At 33.0% G+C, this 13846-nt stretch overlaps 1 protein-coding gene across 1 annotated transcript; it reads left to right on the top strand.

Moving 5' to 3' along the window:
• Positions 1-2255: 2255 nt before the first annotated feature.
• LOC145319819 (cuticle protein 7-like) lies at positions 2256-3620 on the top strand. Its single transcript, XM_080162177.1, has 2 exons — positions 2256-2678; positions 3374-3620. The coding sequence occupies exons 1-2, from the start codon at positions 2352-2354 to the stop codon at positions 3506-3508; spliced, it is 462 nt and encodes a 153-aa protein (XP_080018303.1). The 5' UTR covers positions 2256-2351; the 3' UTR covers positions 3509-3620.
• Positions 3621-13846: the final 10226 nt, after the last annotated feature.

The raw sequence follows: 13846 nt of genomic DNA, 5'->3' as shown, positions 1-13846 counted from the left end.
ATACAGATACATACTGTCACAAATACTTTATAGAGTAGTTTCGCTTTTAAAAATCTTGCTGTTTTGAAAAAGCGTCATACGCACAAAATTAATTCCCTCTATTATGCGTCCCCAGCCCCTTTTCCCTTACTTACTACTTCTGTGGTATAATGTGTTTGACGCATTTTATGCGTACGAAATACAGTGAAAAATATAAATAGCAAATCAAATTTTGAAGAAAAAAATCGTTCTTTAAAAGCAAAATATTTTGGGCTGAATGGGTAGTTTTATACAGAATAACATCTATGGACATAAAATACACAACAATCTTTTATGTTCCACCATAGTCTTAAACATTTGTTTCATATCATTATTAGAGTAAAACACTAGAGGGAGAAAGGGTTCAATAACTGTATCTCCCCATAGCAACCGCCTTGTGCAACCTTTCTATTGGGTCATTGAGAATCAACCAATGGTATCGCTTAGATTAACACAGCCAAGAAGCAGAAAATAATTTAGAAGTAGACGAAAGAGGTCTTTGAAAAAGGAAGGGATGTAGCTGTCTGTATATATATCTATACTATAGATCTGTTATATCATTCTCCAAACAGAAAAAAACTTAGCAGACATCCTGTTACTTTAGTATATAAGATTTTCCAGTTTTAATTCCAAAGGGTCTGATTGCAAAATGTTGATAGGCTTTATAGTCTACATAAAAAATCTATTAAATTGTATGATGAATGTTTTTAATTACTTCTTGTACTTATTGTTAATCACAAAAAAATCTTCTAATCCACAAAAAATATATTCAAGGTCATACATTTATCAAAAGCAAGTATTTTTTAGACATTTTGAGCATTCTAACAATCTGCTATGATGGTTAAATTTGTCTACTGCGTTGAAAAAACATCTACAACGCATTGACCAACAAAGGAAAGGAAGTGACAGCAAATATTTCATTTTTAACACTTTTGCTAATTATTTCATTTTTTGCAATTGTAAAGTATTTTTTAATTAAATAATATTGAATTAAAACTTTATAGGTAATTAATATTTACATCTATACTCTTTTAAAATAGTTAATGTCGATTAAAAAATTATTATTTGTGATTTAATAAACAAACTACAATAAACAATAATGTGTTTTGATTTAAATTGCTTTCTTATTATTACATTAAGATTTTAAAAAATTTCACCAAATTTTGAATGAAAATTCTGTAACACTATTTCTCCTCTGTTATATACTACTAGCCCACTCCTTTCTTACCAGTGACCCCTAAAATATTAGTTTGGGGGTGTGCTATCATTTCAGCATAAAAAAAAGTCATTATTTTTAGGGAAATTTGTAATTTTTGCTACCATAAAACATTTGGTAATTGGTACATGAACAGCATCATAACAAAGGATGATAAAAATTTATCTATTAAATTTTGTTACAATGTCAGACGAATGAAATTGAACCTAGTAAAAGTGTCTGACTCTTATTATGACGTCAAAAATTAGCCAATGTAAATTTTACCATTGGTCAATTACAGTGTATACTGGCCTCGCATTAGCAAATTTTTTTACGTCATAATCAGAGTCAGACACTTTTACTAGGTTCACGAAATTTGTAGTAGGAGTAGTTAGGTCTATCAGACAAGTTAATGCAATCAAAGATTCGGTTTATATAGTTCAAGAAAAAGAGTTTAAAACTACAGAATCACATAAATTATACATATAATATACATCTCACAAATAGGTTGGTCTAAGTTTACAGATAGGTATAACTAACTTTTATTATATATACATCTCAAAATGGGGTATACCTATCTACATAACTATATGGCTAGTCTATCTTTGTAGATAGGTATAACTATCTCCCATTGCATAAGTCTATAAAGAAAAGAAAAACAGTTTCTATAACAGATTTGACAATTGCATATTATGCTGTTTCTGACGCAATATTTCGCGTATTTTCTCCATGACCACTGGGTGCTGTTGTTGTTGTGGTAAGTTGTTGCAACAACGCCCAGGGTCACGGCATCCCACAACACGACGACGCGACCAGGTCGCTGCTACTTTTTCCTCTCTCTCTCTCTTTCTTCCTTTTTTCTTTATTCCTCTTCTCCCATGATCACATTGATATAATAACTAAAAGTTGCAATAGTACATACATACATAAAATGATTGTACGCAGTAGTACAACTTTAAAAGAGAATGTCTTTCTTTGACATGGATGCTTGGGGGGGGGGGGGGGATTTTAAGTTTGCGAGGATTTCAACGCGCGGTGGGGGAGGAAAATTTTTAGTTTAAATACCGGCTCAACTCCCAACATCCCCATCAGTTCAGTTTTGTTAGTGTAACAGTCTAGAACAACCTAAACCACAAAAATGATTTCCTTCGTCTTTGGATTCGCTCTTATTGCTGCCGCCGCCGCTGATGGTGTGCCCGCCTATGGCGCTCCCGCCTATGCTCCCGCTCCCGCCTATGCTCCTGCCAAGGCCTATGCACCAGCTGCCTACAAGGAGGAGCCCGCTCAGCCCTACGCTTTCCAGTACGGCGTTGCTGATGACTACTCCGGAGCCAAGTTTTCCGCCAGCGAGAACTCTGACGCCAAGGTTGTTTCTGGAAGCTACCAGGTTGCCCTTCCTGACGGTCGTATCCAGACTGTTACCTACACTGCTGATCACTACAACGGTTATGTTGCTGATGTTAAGGTAATGATAAATTAAATTTTAATTCTGCTAGCATATCAACAAATAAGACTTTATCATTCCCTAATTTTTGAGATAAGGCAGATTTAACTATTTATCTTTTTGTCAGCAAAGGCTACTTTCTTTTACAAATGCTTTTTATACCTTGCCCTGTTAAACTTTGAATCACTGATTATATTGACTTAGGACAAAGTCAAATTTAATCATTTAACAAGCATTCAAAACTGTTATCATTCGTTACACATAAATAATAATATTTTATTTATGTCGACTATCTGATATTAAGTAAAAGTTTTCACGACTGACATATCATCGACATGTCATTTACATTGTTTAAATGGGTACTTAATAAAAGTGACCACTACTGACATTTCATATACACATGTTGATATTCTAATATTATTACTCTGGATTAACTCTTTAAAATCATGAGAAAAACAAACAAATGAAATGAAAGCCTTTGGCGGCCCTTGTAATTATTGTAATTGAATAATGCATTGTGAATTTAGTTTTTAAATTTTGTAATTTACAAAGAAAATGTTAAATATTAGATTCATAAACTTTTTTTGAGATCCTTTTTACACTGAAACGTTTTATAAATTATTTTTCATTGGCCATAGATATGCCTAAGGTATATCTTAGGAGTTTGGTATACCTATCTTTGATTGATTTATTAACTAATATTTTTTCTATTTCAGTACGAGGGTACCCCCGTCTACCCCGAGGCTAAGCCCTATGCCCCTGCCCCTGCCTACAAGCCCGCCCCTGCCTACGCCCCTGCCCCCGCCTACAAGCCCGCCCCTGTGTACGCCCCTGCCCCCTACCACGCCTAAGTTCTAAGAACATAGAGCAACAAACAATAATTGCCAGCTAAAATCATCATCATACCTTCAGAAACCTATTTATTTTATTTATTTATCAAATGAATAAAAGACTTATTGCCTATCTTATTGTGTTAATTATTAATTCATTAAAAAACTCTAAGACTAACAAACGGAAATGCCCTAATTATATGGTTGCTGTGCTAGGTTTGATAAAAAAAAAAGTAGAATTTTATATACTTCCAACCACAGTTTAAGAAAAACTACTCTAAATATGTAGAATTATATTTTGATCCAAGTTGCTTAAAATGTAAAATGACAAAAGAGTTTACCTGTTCTTTGGAAAAATTTGAAGTATCATAATGTACCTCCGTCTGCTGTCATTTATGTCCGCGCTCAGTTGTAACTGAACGTTTTTAAATCAAAGTGAGTAAGCTATTTTTATATCTAGAAAGCATTTTATTGTTCCTATGCAGAATTTATGATAATGTTGTACTTTGTTATTCTAGGAATAATTTTTCACAAAATCAAACGAATAGAATAATTTTGAAAATTTTTTTTAATTGACGAAAGTAGTTACTATTAACGATTATAGAGTTGCTAGGCCTATAAAATCGTGCCCATTTCTTACAGGAATCAAATGCAAAGTTTGCAAATAGATAGAACAATGATGCCTAAATTAACTATAAAAGCTATCCGTTACTGATGCATGGAAAGACAAACAGACTGACCTTCTTTATGGAAAAGCTTCGATTTTAAATAGCGAAGCACATTAAAACTAATAACAGTTTTAATTGTTAGAATTAGTAGGCAAACATAAAAATTGTAAACGCCCCAAACAAAGGTCAAATGTATAGAAGCTTAAATTAAAATTATATGCAAATTTCCAGGTTATACTATGCTGCTGTTATTTTGTCGACATTCGATTACTTTATTTTCTTGTTATTACAAAAGTGCCAAGATTAGTTATGCATTGCATCGTATTATAGACAGCTTTCGGCCGAAAGTAATATAAAAATTATACAATTAATTCCAATATTGTTAGTCTCGAGATTATTAGTATTAGTTTTATGATATTTTTATTATTAGTGAAAATTGTCTGTACGATACATGATTTTTCGGCATGATAGTGTAATTCTAATCAAGCAGATATTTACCGGTTTCGAAGCTGTACTGAAAAAAAGATAGTTTACGGGGTATAAGAAACAGTATTAAAACAAGTAGTTATGTCAATATTTTGTCTTAAAAGTATCAGTCGACTATATGGCATTAAATAAAGTGGCAATGGTTATAGTCTAATGGCATTATGCTTTATGCATAAAACGAGGGGCGCTTGGCGTTAAGGGGGGAGGGGAGTCGACTTTCCACTTTCAAATTTATAGGGTTATTCTTCTTTTAGTGTTTAGAATAGTCTCTTTTATCAAGTACAGTAATGTCGACAAAAATAATGTTAACACAATCCTTCCCAACTTAACAGGGTATCTCCATTTATAAATCTCAACACAACAGACCTAACGGTTCAGTACGTGAAGAAACTGACAGATTTATGGTCCATGGACGGACAAACATAATGAATAGAAAAGCTGCACCTATAAATGCAAAATGAATATAAATTTTACAACAAGGGTGACAACGTCTATTATAGCGAAACATACAAACATGATAATTATATTAAGTAAACATAAAAATCAGACTTAGGTAGAAAATGACGCCACAAAAACCTTTTTCATAAGTAGAGGATAAACTAGAAATGTAAAAATTATCCTATCGATTTTAAAATTGGATGACGATTGATGTTGTTTTTTTTTATTTATTTAATATAACTATCCTATTAAATTGATGTTTGAAGTAATAATTCCTAGGACAACAAAGTATATATAATGTTATAAGCGGGGCGTATCTATAAAATATCATATAACTACATAATTTTGCATTAAATTTACATAAATTTTTATTAGACTTTTAAATTTATTAAGTTCTGACACCTTTCAAGTGTTGATGTTGGTTAGTCCTACCGACTGATTATAGAGCTTTGCTTTTATGGATGTTGTCATCCTTGTCATAAAAATACGATGATTAATTCAATCTGAGAAAAAAAGGCTATGTCTTATAAAAAAAATAACATTAAAAAAAAAAACTAAACTCAAAGTGAATTAAGAAATTCAGTAATTTATCAAAAATGCATTTAATTAATTATAATGATTTAATAAGTTACAGTTTTATTAGCAAACTTTTTAACTTTTTTGTTTGTCCGCTTGTACAGATAAAATTGGAATTTATATTTCTATCTTGTCCAGGAAGATTCCTGTAATAATAAGGCATTGTCTAAGAAGTGTATTACTTTTAAAGGAACTAGCGGCTACGCCCCTAGATGCCTCTAGTGGCACTTTAAATGTTTTTGACAAAAGTCTCTATATAAAAAAACGATTTTTTCTCGATTTCTCTTGGAAGGGTGGTGGTACATTCCCCAAAAATAGTTATAAACCTTTCCGGGAACTGTGAGAAGCTACTCTGTTAAGAAAATCTGATCAGTTCAGCAGTTAGCGAGATCCTTCGGTACAAACATACAAACACTTTATTATAAGGATTATCAGTATAAGTACGTCAATCCAATTTAATTCGAAATTATAGAATCGTCATATTCCTTTAACACTTATCTATCTATAATACAAAGTAGCTTGATGTCTGTCCGTCCGTCTGAAGCTTAAGATCTAGGTAACCACTGAACCGATTGGATTCTACTCTTCAGGTATATACCTATCGGTCCTCTGGTGGTTTTAAGCTATTTTCTTTGGGGTGGGACACCCCCAACCCCCCCCCCCTCCAAAAAAAATGAAAATTTACCCCCCCCCCCAAACAAAAAAAAATAATTTTCTTGAGAACACATTAGACTATGAGCCTCACCAGTAGTAATTTTCTTGAGTACACATTAGACTATTTTTTTACAAATTTTGCGAATTCGTTATTTAAACGAGAAAATGTTTTCCTGCTGGGTAGGTGCGAAAATTTGCGATCCGTTCTGCTGGGTAAGTAATAGAAGATGTAATTATACCTCTTGGGAAAAGCCCCTAGAGGCTAGGGGCGAAACCGCCAGTAATACAAAATAGAACGATGTCTGTCTGTTTCTCTGTTTCTCTGATGCTTAAGATCACGGTAACCGCTGAACCGATTTGGTTCTACTCTTCAGGGAATATATACCTATTGGTCATGTGGGGGTTTTGGCTATTTTCTTGGGGGAGAATACCCCCAAAAAAAGAAAAATCTCCCCAAATTTTTTTTTTCTTTTTGTAAATAATTTTTGGACGAAGACCAAACTGTATAACTTTTGCACCACTTTTGACGTCATATTCTCCTCTATTTTTTAGGGGTTTTCTTTCCCACTTCTCCTCTCATCTTCCTTATTTTATGACGTCACAGGAATACTAAAGTGACACAAAAATTATGCAGTTTGGTCTTCGTCAATTTTTTGTAATAGCTAGCACATATATATAATAGGACGAGCTACTCTTCATGTTTCTATTTCTTTTATTTCTGTTTCGTTGAGCTTCGCTTTTATGGATGGCTTCATCCTTGTTTTACTTTTTGTACTTGGCTTGGGAATTTTTAGCACACTTTTCGTAAATATATTGACCATAGTGCTCTGTCTTACCGCGTATCTTTTCATAACTCTTTTGGAAGCGAAGCTTTTCTATATCCTTATAATAAAGTAACAGGATGTTTGTTTGTTTGTATGTTTGTACCGAAGGATCTCGCTAACCGCTGTACCGATCGGGTTCTTCTTTACAGGGTAGCTTCTCATAGTTCTCGGGAAGGTTTATAACTATTTTTTGGGGGGATAGATAGGACACCCCCAACCCCCCCCAAAAAAATGAAAAATCCCCCCCCAAAAAAAAAAAATTTTTCGCCCCAAATAATTTTTTTTAACTTTTTCTTTTCAAAATCTAAAATAAGAAATTGAATTATTAAATTCGACTCTCTCCTCCTCAAGTGCCCCTAGAGGCTTCTAGGGGCGAAGCCGCTAGTTTAATATAAAGTAGTAAGGTTTTTTTTCAGTAGCTGTAGATTTTGAAAACTACTGATTTTACTAGGTTCTCCATTTAAGGAAGTCTTCATATAGGTCTTGGGATGGGACAGTTTTATTTTTTAGATCTAAGCCGTGGGATGATTTTAGGCCATTTCTCTACTCTACGAATACAAAGACCCTAGATGCTAGGGGCACAGACGCTAATCTATAATACAAAGTAGAACGATGTCTGTCTGTCTGTCTGTCTGTCTGTCTGTCTGTCTATCCGTCTGTCTGTCCGTCCGTCCGTCCATCTGTCTGTCTGTCTGTCCGTCCGTCCGTCCGTCCCTTAAGATCTCGGTAACCACTGAACCGATCGGATTCTACTCTTCAGGGAATATACCTACTGGTCCTGTGGTGGTTTTAGGCTATTTTCTTGGGGGAAGGGACATTCCCAACCCCCCAAAAAACAAAAAATCCCCCTCCATTTTTTTTTCATAGAAGATTTCCTTGGTCCTTTTACGTATTTCGCCAAAAAAAAAATGTTATCACCTCTTGGGGGAGAAGCCGCTAGTATAACATAAATAGTTTGAATATCTATCACTTCACAAAGAAAAAATAGGTCCTCTTGCAACCATTTAATATTAATTACATAGAAGAAGACCATTGCTTTTGGAGTTGACATACACTTTCCTTGAAAATATTAACACCATCCCACGACTTACATATATGAAGCATACCAATAAAGAAGCACGACAATGACCCATGGATTGCTGAGATCTTTACGTAAACATAAAGGCACATAGAAACTGGCAGATAGACATTCTACCCCTTTTATTACATTTTTCCTTCTAATTTATGTGTTTTGCTTTAATTGTTATTGTTATCCTTGTTATTTGAAATGATTCCAGAATGATCTAAGTTATTACGCTACCGTTTTTAATAATATAGTACTAGAAAGTCATGCCAAAATTCTATTAATTATCAAGACCTTTCTGTAAGATTAGCGTCTGTCCGTCCGTAACGGAAAGCTCTTTTCGTTAATTTAGGCATATTAGAATCAAATTAAACTTGAAATGGTAATAACTGTTAGATACGATTTAGAAAGCGGAGCAACTTAATAATATTACCAGATTATCCGTCCATTTAAAACTTGATTTACACCAATGTTTTATATTATAAAATCATCATAGTCATCTGATTTTGAAATAATTCCTTGAATAACAAGGTACACAATTACACGCGAAGAATCACTATAACCAAGCCTCAAAAAAATTATAAAATAAACTGTATCGTAGAGGTTAGGGGCGCAGCTGTGTGCTTATAGTATTGACAAAATAATTTAAGTACTAACATTAACCTAATTCTAATGTTCTGAAATATCTTTGTTAAAATAACATACAATGTATAATTTTCTTTGCAAAATGTTCATTGTTTCTATAAAAAAAGCGCAGCTACTATAATTATTTTTTATCTTTTATGTATGTCAAAAAAGATCTTGCAAACTGCTAGATCATTTAAATTTCTCTTTATATTCTAAATATAATTCTCCCCGTGTAGTTTTTCTCTCAATTCGACACATATCCCAAACTTTCTCATTCTGTGTCTAGAATCGCCTGGAGGCTTGAGGCGAGCAAAAGATATGCAGTCTTTTACCTTAAAAATGGGCTGGTTGATTTAAAGATTTCCTAGTCTGTTTGTGTCTTTTTAAGGTAAAGAGGTCCCAAGACTTTCAAAGTAAAGAGGTCCCAAGACTTTCAAAGTAAAGAGGTCCCAAGACTTTCAAAGTAAAGAGGTCCCAAGACTTTCAAAGTAAAGAGGTCCCAAGACTTTCAAAGTAAAGAGTTCCCAAGACTTTCAAAGTAAAGAGGTCCCAAGACTTTCAAAGTAAAGAGGTCCCAAGACTTTCAAAGTAAAGAGGTCCCAAGACTTTCAAAGTAAAGAGGTCCCAAGACTTTTAAAGTAAAGAGGTCCCAAGACTTTTAAAGTAAAGAGGTCCAGAGACTTTCAAAGTAAAGAGCTCCCAAGACTTTTAAAGTAAAGAGGTCCAGAGACTTTCAAAGTAAAGAGCTCCCAAGACTTTCAAAGTAAAGAGGTCCAGAGACTTTCAAAGTAAAGAGGTCTAGATACTTTCAAAGTAAAGAGGTCTAAAGATCCAGAGTAAAGAGGTATCAAGACTCCCAGAGTAAAAAGGTCCCGAGAATAAGGGAGTGTACAATTTATACATGTTGTCTGTTTATCAAAATTAAGAACTAGGCCTTCAGTCTAGTGGCTTGTACAACAATAATACATGCAGTAAATATGATTGAATGTGGGTTAGCAAAATGTCTCTAAGTTAATGTTAAAACAGATTTATAATGTTTTAAACTGAGCCAACAAACTAGTTTTGTGGTTTAAGAAGAAGCAGATATTTGCAGAAATGGTTCTATTTCTACAAGGAGAACTATTCCAATATATGAGACAGTACTTTATGTTTATGTGTCTATCTATTGAGGAGTAGAATCAGGAGTTTTGTCCGTTTCAAAATATCTCTTTCTAAGCCTGAGAAAATCTCAAAAAACCTCTACAAATAGGAACGAAATATTTTGAAACAGAAAAAGTTTCCTGATTCTACTCCTCAAGGCCTTCCTGGGATCATCATAAAGCCATAGTACTGATGCAATTAATTTTTGACCTTTATAAGGGGGGCCTCAAAATTTCAAAGTGCTTGTACCGTTCCAATTTTTGCATTACAGAAAAAAAATATTTTGTATGGGTCATTTTTTTGCATAAATCAACCATTTTTATTTTTGTGTTATATTCATTGCATAAATTTTAAATTTCTGTTTTAATATTTGAATAATTTTTCAATCGCAATTTTTAAATTCTATTTTTTTAGATTAATAAATATTATTTTTATCCTTCATTGTTTTTATAAACGCAATTAAAAATGTACAATAAAAAATCCACTAAAACATCTGTTTGATAGTTTAATTGCAGTTATTATCATTAATTTATCAAAAAAGATATGAATGTTGCACTTGTTTTTATTTTATTGTTTTTAAACAATTGTAAGCTATTTTTTTTTAAATCACAAAAGGTTTAAAGTTTTTTTTTCAACGGGGTTCAACAAAACTGATTTTTTCAATAATTATTCTACAGAATTCAAAAAGTAAGGTGTCAAATTAAAGATCTTACTATTTTTGTTAATAATTGCAATTTTCTTCTTTTTTGTTGCGTTTTAGTACCCTTAAAATCAACTTAAATAAAAAAAACTTAAATTACTTCAAAAATAAGAGATCTACAAAAAAACGATTGCATAACAAAATTCTATGGATCATTTTACATCTACTACTTACTTACATGAACGAAGGAATGGTTAATTTTGTAGTCCTCCCGTAATAGAAGAAAACTTAATACTTAAAAGCAGAGTAAAAAAGTTAAATTTCTGCTCAAAACTTGTCAATAAGCCCATTTTAAGAAAATATCTGTATCGGTCTGCTACCTTGTCACTTTTCAGGGAAAGGTGTACCTCCCGTTGTGAATACCTCTACTCACCCAAACTTATTCAAATTGGAATCTCAAGGGGGGGGGGGGGGGGGATTTGCGGTAATTTTCACCAATACAAAGGTCGTGCAATCAAAGGGTTGGTTGTCTGTTGGATGTTAGAGTATCGCATCACAAGCCACAGTGCAAATGAAGGTGCTTTGACTTTTGTGTCAGAACCTAAATTGGGACATAGTGCATTTCATTACCCTAGGTTAGGTAACTTCATTTCACTTTTCAATAAAATCTAAAATGCAGCGGTTTTTCAGAAAATTAAATTTGAAAATTTCAAGTTCAATTTTCACCCACTAGGAGTTACCGCATAATCATGACAAGAAAAGCAAAGATTATTTATTTAAAATTTTGAACAACTTTGCTTTTATAAAGTTCTTCATAAAACCACTCCTGAAGTGAGTTAATTAATGGCCATTTTTATCAATTGCTTTACTAAAGTCATGGAAATTCAGCCTTGAATAAATCATATATAGAGAGGTTTTATGACTGACTTTATAAAAGCAAAGTTGTTCAAAATTTTAAATAAATAATCTTTACTTTTCTTATCATGATTATGCGGTAAATCCTAGTGGGCGAAAATTGAACTTGAAATTTTTAAATCTAATTTTCTCAAAAACCGCTGCATTTTAGATTTTATTGAAAAGTGAAATGAAGTTACCTAACCTAGGGTAATGAAATGCACTATGTCCCAATTTAGGTTCTGACACTAAAGTCAAAGCGCCTTCGAAGGCATTGTGAAGCAGATTGTTAATGCTATGGATTCTCTAGATGATGACTTCAAAATCGAAGGAGAATCCGTCCTTACAAGGTAAGGTTAGGTACCATTATTGTGGATAAAAATTTAGGATAATAAATCTAAACCTTCCAGTTTAAATATTATTTGTAGTGAAGCTACTCTAAATCTCAAACGATCTGTCTGTCCATCAATCTAACTATAAGGCTACGGAAAATATGATTTTCCTAGCTCATATATAAGATATAAAGCTGAAAAGTTAAATTAGTTATTTCTTTCATCGTATTATAAACCGCTTTCCGCGCGCGGATATAGAATGTACAATTATAAGATTAAAACCAGTTATTTAAGCCCCGAGGTGTCTGTCTGTAAATCAGGTACTGAAAGTTCTTAAGATAAAATCTTAGGGTTTTACTATACATCTTAATTTGTCAGTCTGTTTATTATCTCTTGGTATTTTGCATAATAGTTTTCGGATCAACTGCAGTTCACGGTAACATATTGCTGGTAACGAATATTTCCAAAAATCTATGAATTTTAAAGGCCTGCTAGCTGCCAAACGGCTGAACGTACAATATTTTACCGTGAACTGCAGTAGATCCTAGTTTTCTATATCTTTGCGATGCTTACTTATTGATGTAATCATCCTTGTTAATATCTATTTCAATTTTTTAAGTTAAACCTTTTTCAAGTGGGCTATTTAATATTTTAATATATTTTATATGGATCAACTGCAGTTCATGGTAAAATATTCCTGGTAACGAATATTTCCAAAATAATGAAATTATCATCTCACAGTGCAGAGAAATGCGCGAAAAAGACCTATTTTACGCGTATTTTCTTCAGTTAAGCTTTCCCTGTGCATCATTGGATCTTGTCTAATCCAGATTATTTGTAGGCCTTCTTATGCCGCTTAAAACAGTGTGCGGGCATTATCTGTACGTTCAGCCGTTTGGCAGCTAGCAGCCTTTAAAACTAATCGGTTTTTGGCAATATTCGTTACCAGCAATATTTTACCGTGAACTGCAGTAGATCCCAAAGTTATATAATCAGCTTATAACACATCAAATCACAGACATTTGTGTATTGTATTTGGTAACATTTCGGCTTGCTGTCTGGACCGCATAATATTAGAGACGTTAGAAATTCTTTGTCAGACGTGTGACATCAATATTAAGAGGAGGAATGCCTTGATCCCTGAACAATAGCTGAATAGACAAAACGTATCACCATGCATAGTTAGGCTTTCTAGACAAAGACACCTCACATCAAATCAAGAATTATTTTATTGTTCAGAGGAAAGTAATGATAACAATTTAGATATTTAGTAGTACAAAATATCATTAGACATAATTATTTTGTCAAACTTTAACAGTTAGGGAGTTGAATCTATTTTTATAGAATCAGAAATATGATCTATGACTACGGTTTTGACCCTCTAAAAAACTTAATCTACCATTCCACTTTCCCCTCTCTTTGTGATGATATCATCATCGCCGATATGATTTTTGTAATCTACCATTCCAATTTTGCCTCTATTGGTGAAGATATCATCAATGCCGATACGATTTGTGAAATGTACCATTCCACTTTCAAGATAGGCGACATAATGGAAATCATACATACTATTTATAAATTATGTTAATCGAAGGAATGTATAAAATACTATTTATAATTTTTAAAAATTTTATGTACAATAAAAATAATAACTAAAATATATCATTACTACTATGTCGATTTAAATAAGGAAATCCATGTTTATAAATACGCTGATATGTAAACATAAATGTACCATTCCAGTTTCGCCTCTATTGAAAGTGGAATGGTCCATTTCAAAAAGCGTATCGGCGTTGGTGATATCATCACCAAGAGAGGGGAAAGTGAAATTGTAGATTACGTTTTTTAGAGGGTTAAAACCGTAATCATAGATTATATTTCTGCTTCTAAAAAAATGGATTCAACTCCCTAACTGTTTAACATTCATTTCAGAATGTGGGGAGGGGGGGGGGCAGCATTAACAACAAACAAATCTCCTACTATATTTCTGAGGTACCAAAGTAAGAATTCAACAATA

Source organism: Acartia tonsa, chromosome 5, assembly GCF_053477335.1.
Source record: "Acartia tonsa isolate MP-2025a chromosome 5, ASM5347733v1, whole genome shotgun sequence".
In the NCBI taxonomy this organism is placed as follows: domain Eukaryota; kingdom Metazoa; phylum Arthropoda; class Copepoda; order Calanoida; family Acartiidae; genus Acartia; species Acartia tonsa.
The sequence above is the reverse complement of the archived record's forward strand: the minus strand, read 5'-3'. Positions and strand labels throughout refer to the sequence as shown.

Coding starts and splice junctions, on each gene's coding strand:
- LOC145319819 (XM_080162177.1), top strand. CDS start 2,352: ATGATTTCCTTCGTCTTTGGATTCGCTCTTATTGCTGCCGCCGCCGCT. Junction 2,679..3,373: donor GTTATGTTGCTGATGTTAAG/GTAATGATAAAT, acceptor TTTCTATTTCAG/TACGAGGGTACCCCCGTCTA.